This window comes from Lonchura striata, chromosome 17 (genome assembly GCF_050655825.1).
Source record: "Lonchura striata isolate lonStrDom1 chromosome 17, ASM5065582v1, whole genome shotgun sequence".
Lineage (NCBI taxonomy): Eukaryota > Metazoa > Chordata > Aves > Passeriformes > Estrildidae > Lonchura > Lonchura striata.
Window position 1 is genome coordinate 11,236,936 of NC_140719.1, and position 22,085 is coordinate 11,259,020.

Genomic DNA, 22,085 nt, shown 5'->3' on the forward strand with positions numbered 1-22,085 from the left:
GGAGGGGAGAATGCAGTGTCCCTGCCTGGCCCGGTGTGGGAATGAGCTTCTCCAGCAGTTCAAATAAACCACTTGATAAACTCACTTGATAAACAAACACCAGCAGCCTGGCAAATGCTGCTGGGAAACAAAACCAGGCAGTTTGAGTCTGCAGCAGTGACACAAGTGGCCTGTCCTGGAGCTCTGCTGCTCTGTGTGTCCCCGAGGAGCAGGAACCCCCCGAGCAGCTGCAGGGGTTTGGGTGTGCCTGAGGGATGCTGAGAGTCCTGCAAGGCTCTGGTCAGGCACCATCTCCACTTTCAGGCTCCAGAGTCTCTGACCTGCCCCCCAAAGTCTTCTTGTGTCTTTCTCTCCTTCCTAGAGGGAAGAAAAGCAGGTTGTGAGCTCCTCTTTCCCCCCGAGAGCACGAGGTGGGTGCTGTCCTGAAGACCCACAGACCGAGGCAGGAATTTGCACAGTGGAGAGACTTTTCTCCTGCAGTTCTGCTGGGAGACACAGGGAACACAGATCCTGGTGCTGGAACCTGCAGTGACTTTGGCAGAGCAGGTGACTGGGGGTGAAGACAAGCCTGGGAAGGTCCCCCAAAGCCTGCATCAGTGGAGGGTGTCTTTCCTTGGCTGGGTTTGGCTCTCAGATCTCTGGAGTCCCACGCTGCCTGCTCAGGGAGGGACCCGGTGGCCACAAGCCCCAGGCCAGTAGCCACAGCCACCCTTCCTCCCACATCACAGCACCTCTGGCCACCTGCCACAGCCTCCATGGGTATTGTAAATGCAGGCAAACCCAATGGGAAGAAATGCTGATGTCTGACTCAATTCAGAAGGCTGAATGATTTCTTTATTATAATTATGCTAAAATACATCAATATATTATATAAAAGGAGGATACTAAAACTACATACTACTTTCTCTGATTCTATCTCTAACTTATACTTAACTCATGACCCTCTCTGAGAGCCCAGCCCCAGGTGGGTTGGATTGACCACCAGCCTCAAACTATCCTCACCAGAATCCATCCCAGCACTCACCCCAGGTAAACAATTCTCCAAACACATTCCACATGGAAAAGCAAGGAGCAGAAATAGAAATTGTTTTCTCTTTCATTTCTCTCTGTGCACCTCTATGAAAAATCCTGAGAGGGACAGAAATGTGCTTGCCACACATGTGCATCTAGAGATGGAACCCAGACACAACCCATGAGCTTCTATTATTTCTCAGTCAGATTTTGCATTTATTCTTTCTTTAATTTGTAACAAAATGCAGCCAGGCAGGAAAATAGATTTAATTTTTTTTCCTAACTGTGCAGGAGGGCATAAAACAGTAGGGGAAGCACAGCAGGTTTTGCTTTTGTCTCCCATCAGATAATTCAGGGTTATGGACAAGAAAAACTGGAACCACTTAGAAAAAAAATCCTAGAGGCTGTGATTTCCAAATTCACTCACTGGGCCCAAGTGCCCAGTTCTGAGTGTGGCCCCAGCTCCCAAAACCTCTCAGTGCTGAGGTCCACGTGCACCTGGTTCCCTTTGCCCCAAAGGGATGGTAATGGGGTGGGAGTGTGGATGGAAGGAGAAGCTGCTAATTGATTTATCTGACGAACACAGCATCCCTCCCTGCCAAATTCAGCCAGGACTGAGAGCTGAGGCCAGGCACCCCTAAATGATCCCCTTGGATCAGCCTGCCTTCCTCAGGAGCCCAGGCTGAAGGGCGTTGGCATCACCCATGGGTGCCGAGGACAGGAGCAGCAGTTTGCCAAGCCAGCTCTCCCAGCCAGCACAGGACCTTCCAGCATCCCTGCACCAACCAGATGTACAAGGCAACGAGCTGCCAAAATTATCCGAATGTGCTCCCCCATGATGATTGAAGTCCTTCCTGGGAAGTGTGAGGCTGAAGGTGAGCACAGTATTAGGCAGCTTATTAAATTAATAGTGCATTAAAGAACTCATGGGAGGTGGAAGGGAGGGGAAAGGGAAAGAGAAGGTTTGTAACATCACAGAAATATCCTGGCTTACCTTCTGGCATCTTCAAGAGACTGGAAATGTGGGACTGAATCCAGCTGCCTTCTCTGGGGCAAAATTCCTTCGGCTTCTGTGGGAGGTTTTACTCAAATAAGGATTGCAGGATCAGACCTGTTATTGTCACTGCAATTAACATTTAGATCCACATCTAACATGAACTGTTACAGCCTGGTTAGGGAGAAATTTAATTTGCTCTAAACAGCTTGATGGGAGAGGAGCATGAAATGTCCTGGTTATGGTAATTTCATGTGTTGGGAGTCTGCAAAGGTGGATTTGCAGCCCTGGCTCTCGTAACCCTGGGATCTGCTGCAGCCAGGGAGATGAGTCTGCTTTGGGATGGGGCTTTGGGGTGAGATCCCCACCCCTGTGTTGGTGATGGACACACTCAAAGCCCCAAAGGCCTTGGGCACCCAGCGGGGTGGGGACAGGCAGGTGAGAGCCCAGCTCTGCCCCGAGCTGTGCTTGCCCTTATCGGAGAGATGAGCTTTAGTTTGTCTATTAGGAAACTGATTTCTACCTTTGAGCTGTCAGTCTGTACACAGATATCCACGAAATCCATGATTTTTGTACTCTTAGAGACTTTGAACCCAACTTTCTTTTATTTCCTTACGTATTTCCTTTTTTCCTCTTTTTTTTTCCCAGGAGTGGATGTAACTCACTCTTAAAAAACTGACTTGGAGATGAAACTTGGCATTTAAGGTCCCGGCCCGGGAGCAAATGAAGTTACCAGTTATAAACACACACCAAAATCTGTTTGGACATGCTGGAATTACAGGAGCAGAGGATTAAAAGGATCCGAGACGCTTTATTTAGTTTTAACTTCTGCAGCTCCACCTGAATGTCAGTTTGCAGCCGCTTGCCTGACACAAGACGGATCCTTTTTGGTGTTTTTGCTCTTCAGGTGGATTGCAGTGGGTTTGGAATTTTTATTCTAAAGCAGATGGACTGGTGAAGAGGTCCCAGATTGGGATCCTGGGATGCTGCCAGCTGTGTACCCCTCATCCAACCATCCCCACGTGGCTCTGCCCTGCAGGAAGGGCAGGGTTTTGTGTTCTCCTACAACAGAAGAGTTGTAGGAGAAATCCAGGTGTTGGGGGCCTTTCCAGAGCCTCTCCTGCGTGGCTGGAGACCCCACAGGGACAGGCAGGAGATGGAGCGATGAGGGCCCGCAGGGATACGGCGGGTGGCAGATAAGAGGCCTCACTTTTCCAGGAGGAGCTGCTCGCTTGCTAATATTTCTGGCACGAGACACTTGGCCAATTAAAGAATAAATCAGGGCAGATAAGGCTGGGGAGCAGCGTTCCACGGACCTGCCACACAGGGAGGTGATGGCAGAGCTTCTGGGACATCCCTGATTGTCCCAGCTACCCCACTGCAGGAGAGCTGGGAGCTATCTGTGCCAGCAGAACCCCCCCAGCAGCTGTCCCTGGTGTCACCCCAGCCTGCCTGGTGTCACCCCAGCCTCGCCGAGTGCCCAGCCTTGCTCCCCAGCGTGTGTGAGCAGCTGCAGCGTGGCCCCAGCCTGTTTGTTATGCATGTTACGGCCGTGGAAAGCGAGGGTCGATAGGATGTTTAATATGCTTCATGCATAGCGGAGTCGCTCTGGTCCATCAAGCCACTAATACACATTCTTACAGGGCTGAGTATCATTTATTAAACCTGGAGGCCTGCCTGGGAAGGGGGGCCGGGGCTCTGGGAAGCAGCCAGCGGTGCTGCTGGGGTGGCACCGGCGGTGCCCAGGAGGTGAGAGTTTGCACAGGAGCCGCACACACACACACACACACACACACACACACACACACGAGTTATTTGTTGTGCCTCACGGATGGGAAATGGAATAAATCGCGCTCTGAGCGCTGCCCGCCCTGTGACACACCCCGGGGAAGGGCAGCGGGCTCGGGGGCTCGCTGGATGCTCGGGGCTGGGCACAGCTGGCATTGCTCAGCATCACTCCAGAACCCCCTCTGCTCCCCTCCCGAGGCTGCCACTGCAGCGCTACGCACATCTTATTATTTTTTTCTCTTTCCCCCTTCTTTTCCCTCTTTTCTCCTCTCCTTTTCCTTCTTTCCCCTCTCTTTTCCTTTTATCTTTCCTTCTCTTTCCCCCCTCTCCTTTCCTTCTCCCGTTTTCCTCTCCTTCCCCCTCTCCCCATTCTCATCTCCCCCCTTTTCCCCATCTCTATTTACCCCTTCTCGCCACCTTTTTCCCCTCTTATTTTTTTCCCCTCCTCCCTTTTCTTTTTCCTTCCCCCCCTCTATTTCCCCCCATTTTCCCCCATCACTTTAAGAAAAAAAAAAACCAAAAAAACCCACCAAAAAAATCCTAAAAAAAGAAAAACCCATCAAGCCAGCAGCGCGGCGGGCCGGCGGGGCGGGCGCGGGGCGGCGCTGCTCGGCTCGGCCGGGCTCGGCTCGGCTCGGCCGGGCTCGGCTCGGCTCGGCTCGGCTCGGGGCGGGCGCGGCGCCGCCGCTCCCCCTGCGCGGGCCCCGGCGCGGAGCCGGGCGCGCCCGGCGGAGCCGAGCGGCGGAGTTGCGTTCTCGGGAGTTTGCCACAACTCCGCGGCCTCGGCTGCGGAGCTGCAGCTTCCCCGCTGCCTCCTCCTCCTCCTCCTCCTCCTCCCTTCCTCACTCCTCCTCCTCCTCCTCCTCCTCCTCCCCGTGGGTGTTTTTTTTTTTTTCCTCTCTCCCCTCCTCCCCTCTCCCCCCGCGCTGATTTCCCTCCCCTCCGCCCGCCCTGCCTGTGTGTTTTCGCCGCCGCGCTCGCCGAGCCCCTTGGCATGAGTTAAGCACCAGCCATGGACACCAAACACTTCCTGCCGCTGGGTGAGTTCTGTTCCGAGAGATTCTCCCTTCCTACCGCGGGGGGTGGCGGGTGCTTCGGGACGATAAAATCACCGCCTGTCCTGCCGCTTCCCCCGCACCCACCCCCGGCTCCGCTGCCCCTTCCAGCGGCGCGCACCGGGGGCCGGCGGGCGGGGGATGCGCTCGCCCCTTCCCCGGGGAGCGCCGCGGCGAGCGCGGGCCGGCCCCGGCCCCCGGCCCCTGCCTTGGAGTTGGTATTTTTGTTTTGGTTTGCTGTTGTTTTTTCTGCTGTTGTTGTTTTTTTTTTTGTTTTTTTTTTTTGCCGTAGCGCAGCCCCGGGGATGGCGGGCCCCGGCCGGGAAGCCGAGCCGGGCCGAGCCGGGCCGGGCCGGGCCGGTCGGGCAGCGGCCCCAGCAGCGGCGCTTTGAACGGGGCAGCGGCAGCCGGCAGAGCCCCCTCCCCGCCCGGGGCCGGCTCTGCTCAGGGCTCGGCAGCGCTTCCCCCTCTTGCCTTTCCTCTCGGTTTATTTTTATGCTCTAATTTTTGACTTTTCTCCGTTTTTTTTTTATTTTTTTCCTCTCCCCGCCGCATCCGGGGCGCGCAGCCGGGCAGGGGGAGGCAGCGCCCGGCCCCTCCGCTCGCATCTCCGGCTCCCTGACCCGCCGCGGTTGGGACCCTCCTGCCTTTTTGTTTAAATTTCTTTCCCCCCCTCCCCTCCCTCTCCTCCTTTTAGCTGCGTTTAAAACCCTATTTCCAGCCGGAGTTTGCCATCGTTTCGGTGACTGAGTCAAGTCCTGGCTTGTAAGGGCGAATGCCTCCTGCGTCTCGCTTCCAGGAGAAGTGATATTGCAGAGCTCAGTGCTCGGGGTGGGGGGAAGAAAAGTTTGAGCGAAGTCGCCTGGCGCCAAGTCCGGGCGAGGAGGAAGAGGGGCGAGCGCTGCCATCCCTGTCCCCGCTCAGCCCGCTGGCTCCCAGCCTCCGGCCGAGCGAGCACGGCCAGCGAGACCGTCCCCTCTGCCTTCTCCGGGCTTCAAATCTCTGCCGCTGCTCTGTTTTGATTCTTTCTTCCTCTTGGTTTTTTGTTTTTTTCATTCAGTGTTTTTTTTTTTTTTTTTTTTTTTTTTTTTTGCTTGTGTTGTTGACAAATCGCAATTTCAGTCGTTCCTTAAAAAGAGCAGAATAAATACAAACATCACAATGTTTCCTGCAATCCCAGCCCGCTGAGAGGCTTTTTCCAGGGCTGTGGTGGTCTGGGGGCTTTGGCAGGAGAGACCCTGGCCATGTGGGCTGGCAGAGCTCTAGGTGGCATCTCCGTGCCCCCAAAAATCTCAGTTTCAGAGTGCCCCTTGTTGTCTGGGCTGGGAGATGCTGCTGGGGCCAAAAGCATCTCACCTGCAGTGTGTCCCTGGTTCCAAATCAAACCAGCTCCTCTTGGTTGTGTCCAGTGCGGTTGTTGGGGCTCATCCCAGCAGAAGGAGCCTCTCTTATTCACTGGAGTGCTTTAACCTTCGGGGTGGCTGTTTGGGGGATTCACGTTTCCTTGGATGTTGTTGTGGAAGACAATCCAAATCTGGGTTGATCCGGGCGGGCTCAGGCCTCTGTGTATGTTAGCTGTGTTTTCTATCGGTCCTGAACTCTCCTGTTGTGCTGTAAAGGCTAAAAAATACATTGTGTTATTAGTCAGGTTGGTTTGAGGGGGTAGGAGGGGGAGAGTCTGTGACTGCTGGCTCCGGGAAGGGTTTTCACGCTGCTGCAAGTGGAAAACAACTGATTTATCTGCTCATTTAGAAATGTGTGCGTGGTGGGGCTGCGCCACACACTGTGCAGCACACCAGGAGCATCCCCAGGAAAAACAGGGCAGCCCCCCAGGACCTGCTGGGGGAGGCTAAAACATCTCGTCCTTGTCTGAGGAGAAAATTCTGTCTGTCTGTGGGGGCTGTTTGGGGTGTGTGGTCTGGGATTGTGCTGCTGGAGGAGAGACTCCCAAACTTTATGTGCTGGTCTTTGGTTATTGATTATTGGGAAAAATCCCTTTGGCTGCAAGGGGAGTGGTTGCTGCAGATGTTGGAGAGGGAGATCTTGGTCCTGCTCTGGGCAGTGCAGGCAGGTTGTGTCTAAAAGCTCGGGAGCAGTTTGTGGGATTGAGGGGAATGTGAGCTGAGACTGTCCCAGTGAAACGAGAGCTGGATGAGCCATGGGGCCTCTTTAGAGGCAGGATGGTCCAAACCCCACCAGGTCCCAACTTTGCAGGGTCCCAGGGTGTGTTTCACTAACCCAATCTCATGCCATTTTTGGGAGCTGGTGCTGGAAATACCCAGGGGAGAAAACCAGCCCAGCTTGTGGGATTTGTTTCCCTGCATACCAGTACAGGCCTGAGCTGGGAAACAGCAGCAACACGGCCAAAATTCTACCCCATTACTGTGTCCCCATCAAAATCTAAGCTCAGTTTGGCCCAACAAGGCCAACCTGGTGGTTCCTGGCCAAGTCCTGCCCGTGGTTAGACTTAGATAAGGCTGCTGATGTCATGGCTGGAAGTGTGGCCAGCACTGGGCACTTTTAATAGTAGTATCTCATTTTCCTGCTTCTCTGGAGAGCTGCTGGCAGATGCCAGCCAGAGGCTCCCCATGAGGACAGCATGTCCCCGGGCATCTCCCAGGCTGGCTGCTGTCACCCTCTGCCATCCCAGTGCCAGGACAACCTGCAGCCTGGCACGGGGGCTGTGGGCACAGGTACCTCCACAGCCTTGGTGGGGATTAAAACACCTTGGGGTCCAGCAGATGCTGCCTTGGAGCCATCTGGGGTTAGTCCTGCTTTTACTAGGCTTAGCTCGCTCAGGGCTGTCCAGCTTTTGTTCCTCTCTGTTGTGCCAGGTCTCCAGGAGGAGGAAAATGTAGGAAAAATCCGTGGTGCAAGTGCTTTTGGGGCTGTGGGGATCGCCTCTGGTGGGGTGCACAAGGTCTGGCTTTCACGGGGCACTGATGTGCAAACCAAGGACTCGTTTCTTCAGGTGGCTGCTTGTTCCCTTAGTGCTTTATTTTCACTTTGCCCATTGCCTGGGTATCTCTGGGGAGGAAAAGAGGGCTGGTGGGTTCAGGGAGCTCTCCCTCAAGGCTCAGCCTTGTAGGGGAAGAAACAGTTAATGGGTGTCCGAGACTGGCGCTTCCCTCTGGAGGTCACTCCAGCGGGTTGTAACTGCGTTGTAACTGGGTTGTAACCTCTGTGTGTCCCTCTTCCCACCCCGCAGCCGTGCCAGGGCCGGCTGCAGCTGCTCAGGATGTGGGGTGAGGACTGTCCGTGCCGTGCTCGGGGCTGGAGCTGCAACACTTCCGAGGAAAACAGCAAAAACAACCAAGAGCATCCATCAGGCACCTTCATCCCTGTGGCCAGGATGAGCCTGGATGCTGCAGGGAGCCCCTCGGTGGGAACCTCTCTTTGGGCTGAGACCTCACCACGATGCTCAGTGCAGCTCTTGGTGCCCTCAGGAATGGGCAGCTGATGTGACAACCTTCAGGGAGGAGAACTGAGAGATGTGGGAAGTGTCTGAGCATCCCAGTGAGGAAGGAGGAATCCTCTGCCCCACATCTGGTTGGCCCCGTGGGGCTCCTTGGTGGGAGCAGGAGATGAAGTCTGGTTGTGCCCAGACTGGAGCCTCATCTCACAGGGACATTTCTCTCTCTCTCAGGATTTTTCATAGAGGTGCACAGAGAGAAATATCCCTGTGACAGGCTCGACCTCTCCTCGTTGACATATGCAAAACAAGCCGGGAAGGAATTTTTGCCTTTTCCAGAATCTGGGCTGTGACAGTGAAATAAATCCTCAGAGCATCCCTGAGTTTATTCCACGTCGTCCTGCTGTGTTGGAGGGAGCATTTGTGTTTCTCAAATTTAGGGTATTTTATTTATTTAAAAGAGAGCGGGGGAGAAAGCCACAGAATTTGAGTTATTCATTGCAAATATTATTATTGGCGTTTTGCTCCTGTTGAGGGGGAAAAAAAAAACCAACGAGGGGGGAATCAAAACATTTCACTGGAAAATACACCCTGGCTTTGTCCCACCCACATCTTCAAGGCAAAAATACATATTTATTAAGAAATGGGTTAAAAACCTTTTTGTTGAGTATTGTTTTCTGGGAGCAGGGGAGGGTTGCCATATGCTAGAGCCCTGCCACTGGGCTGAATTTTGGATTTTTTAGGGTTTTTTTGTAGGATGGCTGTGGGTGCTGCAGGGCTTTGGGGTGTGCATTGGTCATGCCTTGACTATGGGCTGTGTGTTCATGTGAGCATCCTGGTGCCTTTTCCTGGGGATTGTGTGTGCTCAGAGTATTCCCTGAAGCTCCCAGCTGCCTGAAATCCCCAAATCATTCCTGCTATAAATAACCCAGCAGTGAGACAGCAAGAGTTGGTAGCCTTTGGCAAGGGATTTAACAGGGGTGTGGTGATGGTGTGGGGACAATGAGGGGTCCCTGTGCCCCAGCTGGGCTCTTCCACTGAGCCAAAGCCTGGGATCCCTCAAATCCCTGCTGGCCAAGTGCTGCAGGGACCTTCCTTGCGAGCTGGGCAACCTAATTGGGCTCTAATTAATCCTTCTCTGGCTTTGATCCCCAAGTTGGGGAGGGATCTGCTGTGCCAATGTCAAACCATGACAGGAGGGAAGGAAGTGAGGCTCTCCTCGCTCTGACCTGTGGTGTGGAGGGCATTTCAGAGGGGTGCTGAGGAATCTGGGGACTCAGGAGGGATGCCCAGAAGTGTTTCAGGGATGCTCAGAAGTATCAGGGATGCTCAGAAGTGTTTCAGGGATGCTCAGAAGTGTCAAGGATGCTCAGCACTTGAGGGATGCTCAGTTTGCACGGGATCCATCCCAGCACTTCCCTAATTGCTTCCTAAAAGGCCCAGGTGGGCCCTCCAAGTCAGTCAAGCTACAAAGCAATAGGGGAGGCAGCCTGGGTGGTTTTATTTTAATTGATTTTGTCAGGAGTTGCTGTATTTTATTACATTTAAAGACTAGACTCTGGAATAACTTTGAACGTTTGACACGCACACAAAAAGCAGCTTTCTGACATTTTCCTCTTTGCTTGTCTTTTATTTTATTTCTCCCCTCTCCTCCTCCTCAAAGGGAAGCGTGTGCCTGGAGGGAGGACAGAGGAGGAGGAGGGAGGAGCGGTTGTGTCTCTCCAAAGGCTGCTCGAACATCAAGGCAGCGCGAAGCAGATGAAATAATACTGCAAATAAGGATTTAAAAAACCCTACAGAAGGATCCCCACACATGCCAGCCGGCTCAAACTGCCAGAAGATTTTCAGACAGAAGCAATTTAGCCTGGGAAAATGCTCTATTGTTGAGATGGAAACTGGCTGTGAGAACTTGCCTTTCTGACAAGGTTTAGCGTAGAAAAAGCAAAGCAAAGTCAAGGAAATCAACCTGAGTTTTTATTTAGAGGGGAGGGAGCTTTTCAAAATGGAGGGTGTTTTCTGAGATAAACAGGGAACAATTCCCTTGTGAGAAAGGGAAGAAAGGGCTCAAATTAAACCCAAATGCAGCTCCTCTCCTTTGAAATTTTGTTTAACGTGGAGTTAAAAAATAATCCTGTTCAAACAGACCATTCGTAAGCATGAGATGCTTGGGCTTTTTTCTTCCTCCCCCCGCTTTCTTTCCCTTTTCCCTGACTGTGATCCACAATAAAAGTTCCAAGGTTGCACCTTGGGGCTGTAATTCTGGTCGCAGCTGTGCCCGTGCCAGCTCCTGCCTCTGCACATCAGGAGGGGATGGATGTTGCCTCCAAAACTCCTCGTCTGCCCAGATGAGGCAGATACAGGGTGGGAAACTGAGGCACGCGGGAGCGTCGGAGCTGGGAACGGGGCCCGGAGCGAGGGCGTGGGGTGGTTGTGAAAGCTGCCAGCCCTGCAGAGCTGATCCGTCTGGGATGGCAGCTCCCCAGAGCTCCCCTGGGCTCTGCAGGGTCCAAACCCTCCAAACCCCCGCACCCCCAAAGCTGCTTTTTGGCCCAGGAGCAAAGGAAAGCGCCCACGTGGGGTTTGGGGGTGTGCAAAGTGCAGGGCAAGGAAGAAACACCCTAAAGATCCTGAAGATTCACCCAGTAGGGTGAGGGCTGGCATCCCCTCCTGCTCCAGCACGAGATAATCCCTCACACTGTGTTCATTGCTCCTTCTTCCAAAACCTTAGGGATTTGATTTTTTTGGTCAAAAACTTGGTTTTTTGGTCAAAAACGTGGTTTTTTGGGCCATGAGTGGAGGTTGGTGGTGTGTTTGGCTTTGGGTCTTGTCGGAGCCGTTCCCTGGATCCCATCAGCTGCAGGATCGCTGCAGAGGCAGGAGATAAAAGGGCAGCAGTGGTATTGGGGACCAATAAAATGGTAATGGGATTCCCAGCTGGCTGTTACTTTTCATGGGCTCGTCTTTTGTGGAGTTTTGGCTTTCTTCAGCTTTACAGACTTGGGGGAAAAAAAAAAGGAAAAAATGCAGAGAGAGGGAGCTGGCGGGGGCTCCTGAGATTTACAGCCCCCTCAGCTCCTGGAGCAGATCCTTTGTGCTGCCAGGAGCAGACTAGGGAGGGATGCCCCATCTCGTTTCAGCTGGGTGGGAAGGCAGAAACATTTGATTATTGTTTTTCCATTTCTGGCTGACAAGTGAGTGCTGGAGGAGAGTTGTTTTGTCTCTTTCTCTCTCTTTCTCTCTCTTTCTCTCTCTTTCTCTCTCTTTCTCTCTCTTTCTCTCTCTTTCTCTCTCTTTCTCTCTCTTTCTCTCTCTTTCTCTCTCTTTCTCTCTTTCTTTCTTTCTCTCTCTCTTTCTCTCTTTCTCTCTTTCTCTCTTTCTCTCTTTCTCTCTTTCTCTCTTTCTCTCTCCTCTTTCTCTCTTTTTTTCCCCCTTTGCTGTGAACTCTGTGGGCTGCTGTGAGACAATTTTCCTGTGGGCAGCGCGTCTCCTATGTGCCCGTTCCGGAGCCACAGTGAGGCAATGGCAGTGGTAAGGCAAGAGCAGAAGTGCAGGAGGGGACAGCTTCCAGGCAAAATCCACCTTGAGACACGGAGATGGCAGGAGAGGGGGTGAGCTTCCACCCAAAATCCATCCTGAGACACAGAGATGGCACGGGCTGGGATGGGAGGGGATGGAGGAGCTGAGTGAGGGATGGTGAGTGGTGGCACAGAAGAATTGGATCAGAGAGGCAGGAGCAGAGCCAGGGGTACCACACTGAGCTGGGGGAGCTGTTTGGCTGCTCTTGGGGGTGTGAAGGATGGGTGAGAGTGGTTTGCCAGTGCTGCAGCTTCCCTGCCCTGCTCCCAAAGATCTGTGTGCAGGTGTGGGGGCTCTTGGAAAAGGGATATCAAAGAAAGAGAAACGCCCTTTCTGTACTGGTCATCCTTAGACTAAACTGGGCTCTCTTTCTGCCCCCACCCCTTCTTTTTCTGCCCCATTTGAGTGATTTTATCAGGCCTGGGGAGCTGTGGCTCTGCCTGGTGTGGAGGAGCTCTGGTCTCTGGCAGGGTGGAGCAAGCGCTGGGGATGCTCGAGCACACTGTGCCGGGGAAATCCATGATCCCACACTGCATCCCATCAGTGTTGGGGCTGCTTCTGGAGACCCCTCACACCCCACAGCAGCCCTGGGGGGGGATGTTTGGTGGTTGAGCAGAAAATAGGGGTACCAAGGAGGGTGCCCGTGGCCTGTGAGAGGGACCAGGTGACTTGAGCAAGTTGAAAGCCGCTGTCTTGGAGCTGTGCACCTGCGTGACCAACCCTCCCTGCTGACCTGCACTTGTTCAAGTGTGACTTTCAATTGATCATAAAAATCCAGCGTGATTCACAGCGTTCCTGCCCTGCAGCCTGCCGGGCTCTGTCTCTCTGCATTCACGTAGCGTGAGAGAGCAGATTGCCCTCCAGTTCATCCTGCTCAGCCTTAATGGGGAGCCGCTGCTCACTGGGGCTGCTCCCCCCACAAACTCCTGGAATACATTAAAGACAGTGGCATAGCATTTTAATTTCATTTTTTTTTTTTCCCCTTGGATGCACGAAGAAAACTCCTCTCCAGGCGAGCTCCCAAACCTCGGGGTGTGGGGAGAAGGGAGGGAGGTGCAGCCCCGCGTGCGTGCGTGTGGCTCACAGACAGTGAAATTGCACCCTAGAGTTATAAAGCAATTGTCTAGCTCAGCAGCAGAATGAGCATGAAATGGTGCAGAAAGCAACTAAATAAAATTGGGTAAGGCAGATGCATGAAAATAATGACATCTCTATCCTGTAGTCAGGCGCGCTCGCTCTTCCTCGCTGATAAACTTTTATAACAGACTTTGCATTTATTTTCCCGGGCAACTCTCTCTGCCATGGAGATGTGTGTCGGTGTGGGGTGAGCCCCTGCACCCCCTCTCCCGTTTCTTGGGGCTGCACACCCCTGCCCCTCCCCTCCCTGTCTCCCTCTTCCTTGTTTTTGTTTTCAGAGCGGGATTTTTATGCTTGGTCAGACACCAAAGCGATAACCTTGGCGACTTCATTTCCTTTTTGGTGGCCGTGCCAGGCTGAGGGAGCCCTGTGAGCTGGTGGCTCTCAGGGTGGCCTCCCGTGTCCCATGCAAGTGGAATGCAGAGATGCTTTCCTGCTTTGCTCTCAGTTGGGAGTTTTCTCTTTTTTCCTGTAAGGCTGAGGGTGAGCAGGCTGTTTGTTGTGTGGGGCTTAGGGCACCACAGCAGGGCTGCAACACCAGGCTGGTGCAGTGTCATCCCTTCTCCCTGGTGATGGCTGGTGACACCAGGGCCACCTGCTCCCACACTATTTATCCAGCTGGATGGGTTAAAATGCTCCCAGTTTGGGCCTGGAGAATTTACTTCAGCTGTGATTCCTCCCCAGCCTTTCCCCTGGGCTCTGAGCTGCTGTCCCTGCTCCGACAGTGCCTTGGAGTTGTTGGCCTCAGCTTCCCCATCCACTCCCAGGAAGCTGATGCTTCCAACACAGTCCAATGTTTTGTTTTGTGCCAGGATCCCCGTGGAGACTGGGAACAAGCAGCTCCTCTTCCCACCCAAGAGGCCCTTTAGGTAACTTTAAGGTTGTGTCCCCACTGTCCTCACGCCCTCCTGCCTCTGATGACATCTCTGGGCACTGCTCCACGTGCTTGTGGTGCCAGGGATGCCCTTTGTGGACAGGGTGTAGTGCCTGGATGCTTTGGAGGGTTCAGGACTGAGCTGCTCATGGATTCCTTTCCTTGTCTGCGAGGAAGAATCAGCCCTGGGCTGTACTGGTGCCTGGGGCTCAGCACGCAGCGCCTCTGCAGCAGAATCTCCATCTCTGCCTTGGCTTTGCTGGGCTGTGTCCCTGGGGTCCCACATTAGCTGCTCCAGTGCCTGCCCATCACACGCAGCCCAGCGTGGGTCCCATGGGTGGGCTGGAGCTGCGTGCTGGCTGCTCAGCCCCGGAGCACAACAACGCCAGGACACGGCGTTTTCCCCTCCTCCTGCCAAAAGCCAGCTCCTCTGGAGTGAAGCAGAGCAGGAGGTTTCCCTGCAGCGATTATTCTGGCTCTGGGCAGCTGGATGCCAAAGCCCTGCCAGCTTTTTTTTTGCTGGTGTGGTTCCGCAACACCGGAGCAGGAGTGAGGAGGAGGAGGGAAATGCACGCGTGCAAAAATCAGTGTGAAAGCATAAATCAGGCCAAGAGTGAAAGGTTAAAGAAATCCAGAGGAAGCAGAGCGATGTGTGTGATAGAAAGGGGTTTCCTGTACCTACAGAGGCCACCCAGGCTCCCTTCCTGCCGGGGCAAACCAAAACTTTTTGCACCCCTAAGCAAATTGTGGTTGGCTGCTCGGGCACGCTGCGATCCAGCCGTGCCAGCCTGGGTGTTAATGCCTTGTGCTTTACAGGCTGCCCTCCCCAGCCCCTGCCGTGGGATTGATTCATAGGATGCCCAGGCAGATCCTGGGAAGCGCTGCAGTCGGGAATAGGGCACGAAGGGCAGGATGCAGGGACCTGTGCTGCCCTAAATCCACGTCCTCTGCACTGCCAGCCTCGCAGACAGCCTTGGAGAGGAGAGCCAGGTGGCTGTCCCAGCAGGGACAGCAGTGCCACTTGTCTCTGCCTCGCCCTCAGGAAGGGGAAAGACATCTCTGGGTTCTGCTGGGTGGGAATTTGATGCTGGATATGCTGGAATGGGCTCCTTGGGGGCATGAGGTGGGACATGAGGTGGGACAGCGCAGCGCTGCTCCCGGAGCGCTCTGCACAGCCAAACCCCCAAATGCTGCTCTTGGGGCTGGTTTGCAGATTTCTGTCCTGTGCAGGTTTTTCAGGGGTCTCCCAGCCTGGTGCCAGCTCTCCCCGCCGTGCCAGGGCTGGTGGCTGGTCCCTCTCAGGCTGGCAGCTCCGGGTGCTCCTCGGAGGGGCTCCAGGAAGAGCCGGGGCTCGGGACAATTACCTGCAGGCCCCTATGGAAGCACTTAGGAAGGCTTAGCTGATCCCAGCTGCAGATAGCCTGGCCCCAGGCCAGCAGGTTGCTGTTGTGTGCCAGTGTGGGAGCTTTTAAACAGTGGGACTTGCTGGGAGCAGGACCCCCAGAGAGGGCAACTTGGGGTGGCTGATGCTGGCACCTTGAATTACACCCTGCTTTGTAAGGTTGGGAGACACAGATTTCCTTGGCTGAGGGGTTTTTGGCAGTGTTTGGAGCTGTGTTTTGGTAGCGGTGCTGCTGTTCCCCGGTGCTTTACCTTGGAGTGTCACCCTCCTCTCCGAGAGGGAAAACCAGCAATTCCCTTCTGGCAGGTTGCTCCCTCTTCGTGCTCACCTGTGGGGCAGGTTTGCTCTGTGGAAATCAGAGGCCGTCGGGCTCTGTTGGGCTTTTCCCACTGCATTTTTCCGTCTGGGATGGCTGAGGGGTGCCGGGCGCCGCTCCCTGCGGGTGCTCCTCCGGTTGTCCCGGTGTTGAGCCATGGGAGCTGAGGCTGGGCAGGTGAGGAAAACCACGTCTGGCCAGGTTTCACGGCCTCCAGGTGTGTGCAGGAAATGTTGCAGGGCAGGGATTTCTTGCAGCAGGCCCTGGCTGGCTGGTAACAAGCAGCAAGGTGCCCAGCTGGAGCCCCCACCCACGCACACAAGGGGAGGCTTCTCCTCTCCAAGCACCTTCCCAAAACCCTGGGGCAGCACAGGGGATGTGGGGTTGCTCCAGGAATCCTCCAGGTCTCTTTCTTGGAGCAGTTGCCTTCAGATGCTGGGAGGTGCAGCATCACACCCTGGGGGCACAGCTTGGTGGAGCTCAGCAGCACCCCAGGAATGGCTGGGGGAGCCCCAAAGCTCTTCTCTGGTCTTTCCCAGGCAGGCAAACCTTGGGGTACAACCTGAGAAAGCAGTGCCGTGGAGGGTGAAGCTCATCCCTGAGAGCAGAGAGATGCTCCAGTCCTTCCCAAAATTTGGGGACCCCAGAGCAGCCCTTTGTGGGGAGGCCAGGACACGCTGGGGTGGAGGAGTGCTGGGAAGGAAGGGGTGAGCCTGGAGCTGGGTGTAGGGATGTGCCTGCAGGGTGGGAGCACCGGTCCTGCCAGTTCTCCCAGGCTCTGGGAAGTCCCTCCAGCTGCAGTCAAGGCCAGGATGAGGTCCCAGATCCCTCTCTGCCACCCAGGGCTCTTCCTTGGCTGCTCAGTTTTATGTCTTTAAGAGCACAGGCTCTGGGAAAACACCCGGAGAGCCTGGCCCTGGCTGGGAGTAAAAGCCAGCTTTGCGTGGGAAGGGAAAGCAGAGCCAGTGCATTCCTAATTCAAAGCACCTTTACAAATGAAGAAGGTAGAAGTGACTCTACCAAAAAAAAAAAAACCAAAGAAAGCCAGCCCCAGTGCATTGAGCTGTCCTGTAATTGTCAGTGTGGAAATCACAGGCACATGAGGACTTGCAGTGAAGGATTAAATCCACAGCCTGATTTCCAAAGTGCAGGAAACGAGCTCCTGGCGCAGCTTTTGGGGGTCCCACGGACCTTTGGGCAGAAGAGCTTTTGTCAAGGTGGATTTCTGGGGACCCTGTGGCAGGATCTGGAGCTCAGCATTGATTTCATCAGGTGGCTTCAAGATTGCATCAGCTGAACCAAGGACTGGGATTGACCTGCAGTGATTTGCTGACTTTATTATTAAGACAATAATGGGGCTGAGCTGGAGGAGAGGGATTTTGGTGTTCTCTGCCTGGTGGGATGACTTGGAACAGCACTGGCAGCACTTCTTCAAATTTTCAGCCCTTTTTACTTTGAGGAGGTAAAATCCTGAATGTACCTTGAGGGTTCATTGAGGAGAAGGACTTTCCATCCCAGCTCTTGGCCCTGTCAGTAGCTGCAGAAGAAGAACATTATAAGGAGCTATTCATCATTGCAATTATTTTATTAAGAGAACACTGTGTGCTTGGGAGCTGGAAGAGATGGAGCTTTGGGATGTTTTCAGCATGATAAATACGAGTTGGTTACATCACCCAGCTTTTAAAAAATGGTGTGTGTTGTTCTGGTGAGAGAGGATTTGCAGACAACCTTGGAGAGGAGAGCCAGGTGGCTGTCCCAGCAGGGACAGCAGTGCCACTTGTCCCTCAGGAATGGGGAGAGACATCTCTGGGTTCTGCTGGGTGGGAATTTGATGCTGGATATGCTGGAATGGGCTCCTTGGGGGCAGGGACATCATTCCCACATGAGGTGGGACAGCGCAGCGCTGCTCCCGGAGCGCTCTGCACAGCCAAACCCCCAAATGCTGCTGTTGGGGCTGGTTTGCAGATTTCTGTCCTGTGCAGGTTTTTCAGGGGTCTCCCAGCCTGGTGCCAGCTCTCCCCGCTGTGCCAGGGCTGGTGGCTGGTCCCTCTCAGGCTGGCAGCTCCGGGTGCGTTATCGCGGCCGCGCGCCGGGGTAAAGTCCACCATGGGAAAATGCCTGGTGGACTTTTAACTGGAGTCCTGTGCAGAGCCCAGCTTCCAGAGCTTTAACTGTTTCCTGGCAATCTCTGCTGGGAGGTAGACAGGGAATGGAGCAGAGGATGGGCTGCCCACCTGGGCTCAGCTCCCTGCAGCAAGGGCCGTGCCAGGGTGGTCGTGGGGATGGTGCCAGCTGGTCCTGGGGTCACCACTGCATGTCCCCACCCCTCCACTGGTTGAACTGTCACAGTCTGAGCTCTTGGCTCAGCTGTGGTTGCCCAAAATGCTGCTTTGGGTGTGTAGGGGCTGCACTGGGGTCGTGGGACTGTGCTCCTCAGGACACAGGCAGTGCTCCCTGCCCTGCTGTCCCTGCTGCTGTGTGCCCTCAAAGGATGAACACTGATGGGCATCACTCTGCACCATCCTCACCTATGGGAAGCTGCATCTGGAGGTTGAAAGGAGCCTTGGCACTGCCGTTTTTGCTGTCCCACACTCTGATTTTGCCTCCTGCTTTAGAGTGCCTGGTGGGATTTATTGCAGCATCTCCATGCTTCTCACATTTGCCATTTCCCTTGCTTTTGTTTTGCAGCTTTCCCCCCCCCCCCCTCCAAGGTGTGAGTCTTGTTTGCTCTGGGTGGGTCTGTGAGCCCTGAGCAGGTCCCCACTGCCAGCCCAGCTGGTGACAGCAGCACAAGCAAGCAGCCACCTCTCTGTGTCATGGAGTGGTCGACCCATTCTCAATGGGGACAGGGCCAGGGCGTGCTCCAAAGGGATTTATGGAGGGAAATTCCCGTGGTGTAGGATTTTTGTCCATGGAGAGCAGCTCAGCATGGGATGGCATCGCTGGCTGTCCCTGCAGGCACAGCCCAGCGAGGGAAGCTCCCCGTGTGCCACCAGCTGTGCCCTCCTCAGTGGAAGTGATGCCAGGGTGAGAAATTCCCACTGTGGAAACCTTTATTACTGGGCAGAACTAGGTTTGTTTTGTTTATCATCCATTTACTTGGCTTTGGAGGCATGCCCGGAGTTCTCCAATTTTGTGTGTGTGTGGATGTGTGATTTATTAGGATTCAGGGCTGGGGTTTCTTTTTTTTTTTTTTTTTTTTCTGGTTTAATTTCACTTCCTTAAACTGACAGGCCGTTTGAACAAACTTCTTTTGGATAATTTCCTCTATAGTTTTAGAGGGCCTCCTAAAAATAAAAAGAGAAAACATTGCAACATGGTCGATAATTAAAAAAAGCCCTGTCTGTGACCAGCTGGGCCCTGATTTTGGTAACAGAGAGAGCTCAGAGTGTAGAAAAAGCCATGAGTTCACTTTTTGGGTGCTTTTGACAGCACTTCAGGGATGGCTGGCTCTGCTGGTTTTGCTGTGGAGCCGTGATCCCAGGCACACTGGGGCATGTTCTGCGTGTCCAAACCCCTGCCAGCTCCCAGCTTTGGTTTCCTCTGGGCTCGATCTGTTCCACAGCAGTCAGGAAGAAGGAGGAGGGACAGAGAAAAAAAAAACGCATTTAAGAAATGCTGGGAAATGTCATGGGAGCCTGCAGAGAGCAGGGAGCAGGTAGGCGAGGGCAGAGCACCTGTAGCTGGGTTTGCTGGCGGGTTCTGCCCCGGGTTTTTATGAGGATTTCGCAAGTGTGGCTTTCGAAATGGCTCCGAGAGGGTTTTTGCTGGGTGTGCTCCAGGCCCAGGAGGTGCCAGGGAGCCCCGGTGGGGTCGGGGCAGAGCTGGGGGCACGCAGGGTCCCGGGGGGCTGCGCTGTGCCCGTGCTGTCAGCACGGAGATGGAGATGAAGGAAAACTTCCTTTCCCACTGTCCCAGCTGAGAAAGCATGAGAGAGAGAAATAGAGACAGAAAGATTTCCCCCAGGGATCAGCAGTGATAAAAAGGCTCTCTTTTGAAAAGCAGTGAGAGAAAAGAAGTGTGTCTAATCCTCACAGAGAAGAAAGGGAGAACATCCCTCTGCTGTGAGCTGGGCGGGGGCTGGAGGGACCCTGGTGTGGAGGCAGCAGCCTGGTGCTGCTGCCTGGGGCAGGGGAATCCTCTGGGCAGGAGCAGGGAGCAATTTCATTCCCTGGGATGCATTTGGGAGGGTTTAGGGACGCCCCTGGGAGGTGCCTGCTGTGGTGCAGGGTGAGGGCAGTGCTGTGAGGGCTGGGGAGATGCTGCTGGCTCATCCCCACCTTGCTCAATCCCTGCAGAGGAGCTCTGCTGGCACCCTGCGTGGGAGAGACTTGCAGAGATTTTCTTTCCCCTTTTCCCCTTGGCCCTGGGACTGGAGGAGGCTGGAAAGGGGAGCTGCAGCCCCGAGCCAGGAGGGATGTGTGTCTCCAGGGCTGGCATCCCAGAGACTGCTGCACTCCTGGATCCCTTTTTCCTGCTGGCTGTAGCACCTTCTGCCTTTCCTTTCCTGGCCCAACCCTGTCACCATTTCTTCAGCGACAGCTGCAGTGTCCAGGCTTGCTGCAGGAGCTGCTCTGTCACCCTGTCAGTGATGGGACAGTGGTGGCTTGGCCCTGTGCTCGCCACGTCTGAGCCGAGGCCACCAGGGTGCTTTTATTGCTGTTGTGGTTGATGATTTATTTCCAGCAGCAGCCGCCCCGTCTTGTGACTTGATTAAAAATTAAAGCAAACAGAGTGGTGTGGCGTGGCTGCTGTGAGCCCGGGGTCCTTTCCCCGAGCCCTCTGGGGTTCTCAGCCCGTGGACTGGGACAGGGAATCAGGAATGGGAGGGAAAAGGTGGATGGCAGTGGAATGAGCTGTCTGGCCAGGAGGGGATGGAGAGGTGGGCGCTGGGGTGGGAGCCATCAGTAGGATCGGGATCCTTTCACGGACTGTAAAGCTTGTGAATGTTTATTTGTATCTCCTCGAGCTGAATAATGGTAATCCCCAGCCAATAAAGTCCTCATTAGGCTGAAATTAATGAGTTTATGTTTCAAAATACAACAACACTCGAACCCACAACCCTGCAAAAGGAACTCCATCCGGAAGGGATGGGTGGATGGGGCAGTGGTGCCAGGGAACAGCTGGGCAGGAAAACCAAGCTGGCATTTCAGAGCCTGGTGGGCAGTGGCACAGTCACAGGGATGCTGCAGCATCGGGATGTGCTGTTGGGGAAGGATTCTGGAGACACCCATCAGCATTTTGCTGGTGGAGGAGCTGGTGCTGGCCGGTGCGTGAGCATGCAGCATCCTTGAGCCACTTGGCTTTAGGGACAGCACCCACCACATCTCAGTGTCACTGCTGCCTGTCGACTCTTCTTGGTGGCAGCAGGAAACCAGGGCTGGAATTCTGAAGATCACCTTGGGATGTCACATCTGACAGCTTCAGTGCCCGGAGTTTTTGCTCCAGCCTTTGGGGGGGCTTTGGCAGAGCCCACCCCCCTCTGCTTGTGTAGGGAGGGATGCAGTGAGTCGGGAACCCCTCACAGAGAAAGGGGAGCAGGAAGTTAGCTCACAGCTCTTGTGAAAGACAGAAGCTGACTTGATACCTGTAATTAAAGCTGGTGTCAAGGAATGAGGTGCAAATTCCTCAGGGGGCATCTCACCAGCTCCTCCCGGGCCAGGGGCTGGGGAGAGGCTGCTGCTGAGCCCCCAAGGATCAAATGTGAGCCCCCAGCTCCTCTCCTTCCCAGCAGTAAGGAACTGATGTGGATGGCAAGGCTGTGTGTGTCCTGTCTCCAGCCAGCACGAAGGAACCACCGGCGTGGAGCTGTGATGTGTGCCTGGTGCTCAGCGGGGTGCTGGATCTTCCCTGGGCAAAAATCCTCCTGGGAAACATGTGGCACCTCACCAGGGGCAGAGCTGGGGAGAGGGTGAGGTGGGTTTGGGGTGCACTTTGGGAATTGTGAGGGAGCAGGGGCAGAAGCAGGTGGTGGAGGCAGCAGTGGGGTGGGATGGTCTGGGGGGACATCCGAATCCTCCGTGGGGTTGGAGGAAACCCTTGGGGACCCATCCTGCTGTGTGCTGGCTGTGCTGCCTGTGCCACCTCGATGGCCTCGTTCCCCTTTAGTGCCTGTGTTGCCCCCCAGCACGGCTGTGAGGGCAGGGAAACTGAGGCACAGGGCTGTTGGTGCGTGTTTGCTCGGTGTGAGTGCCAGCATGTGCGCCGTGCTCCTGCTCTTGCACCGGTCCCTTCCTTTCCAGCAGTCCCTGGGCTGCTGCCAGGAGCTTGCAGCATTCCAGGGGTCCCTCCATCCTCCCCAGCTCCATCCCCGTGCCTTCCCAGCAAATGCCAGATCTGCTGAGCAGATGGAAAAACAAAAAAGAGAGGAAAAAAAAACAAACCCAAAAAAACAACACCCTACCCAATAATATGAGGAAGAAATGTTGGTGTGTCCTGGGTGGATTAGTTGAGACTCCTTGCTGGATTCCTCCGAAGGGAGGTGCTCGTGCTGGAAGCCGGCCACCAGCCGGGCCTGCCG

At 54.6% G+C, this 22,085-nt stretch overlaps 1 protein-coding gene across 1 annotated transcript in view; it reads left to right on the top strand.

Annotated features, from left to right (window-relative positions):
- Positions 1-4,461: 4,461 nt before the first annotated feature.
- The window catches only part of RXRA (retinoid X receptor alpha), a 102,790-nt gene continuing 85,166 nt past the window's right edge, over positions 4,462-22,085 (top strand). Inside the window, exon 1 of the mRNA XM_021543580.4 lies at positions 4,462-4,833. Within this exon, the coding sequence (XP_021399255.3) occupies positions 4,806-4,833 (28 nt within the window). The 5' untranslated portion in view covers positions 4,462-4,805. The remainder of the gene's footprint in view (positions 4,834-22,085) is intronic.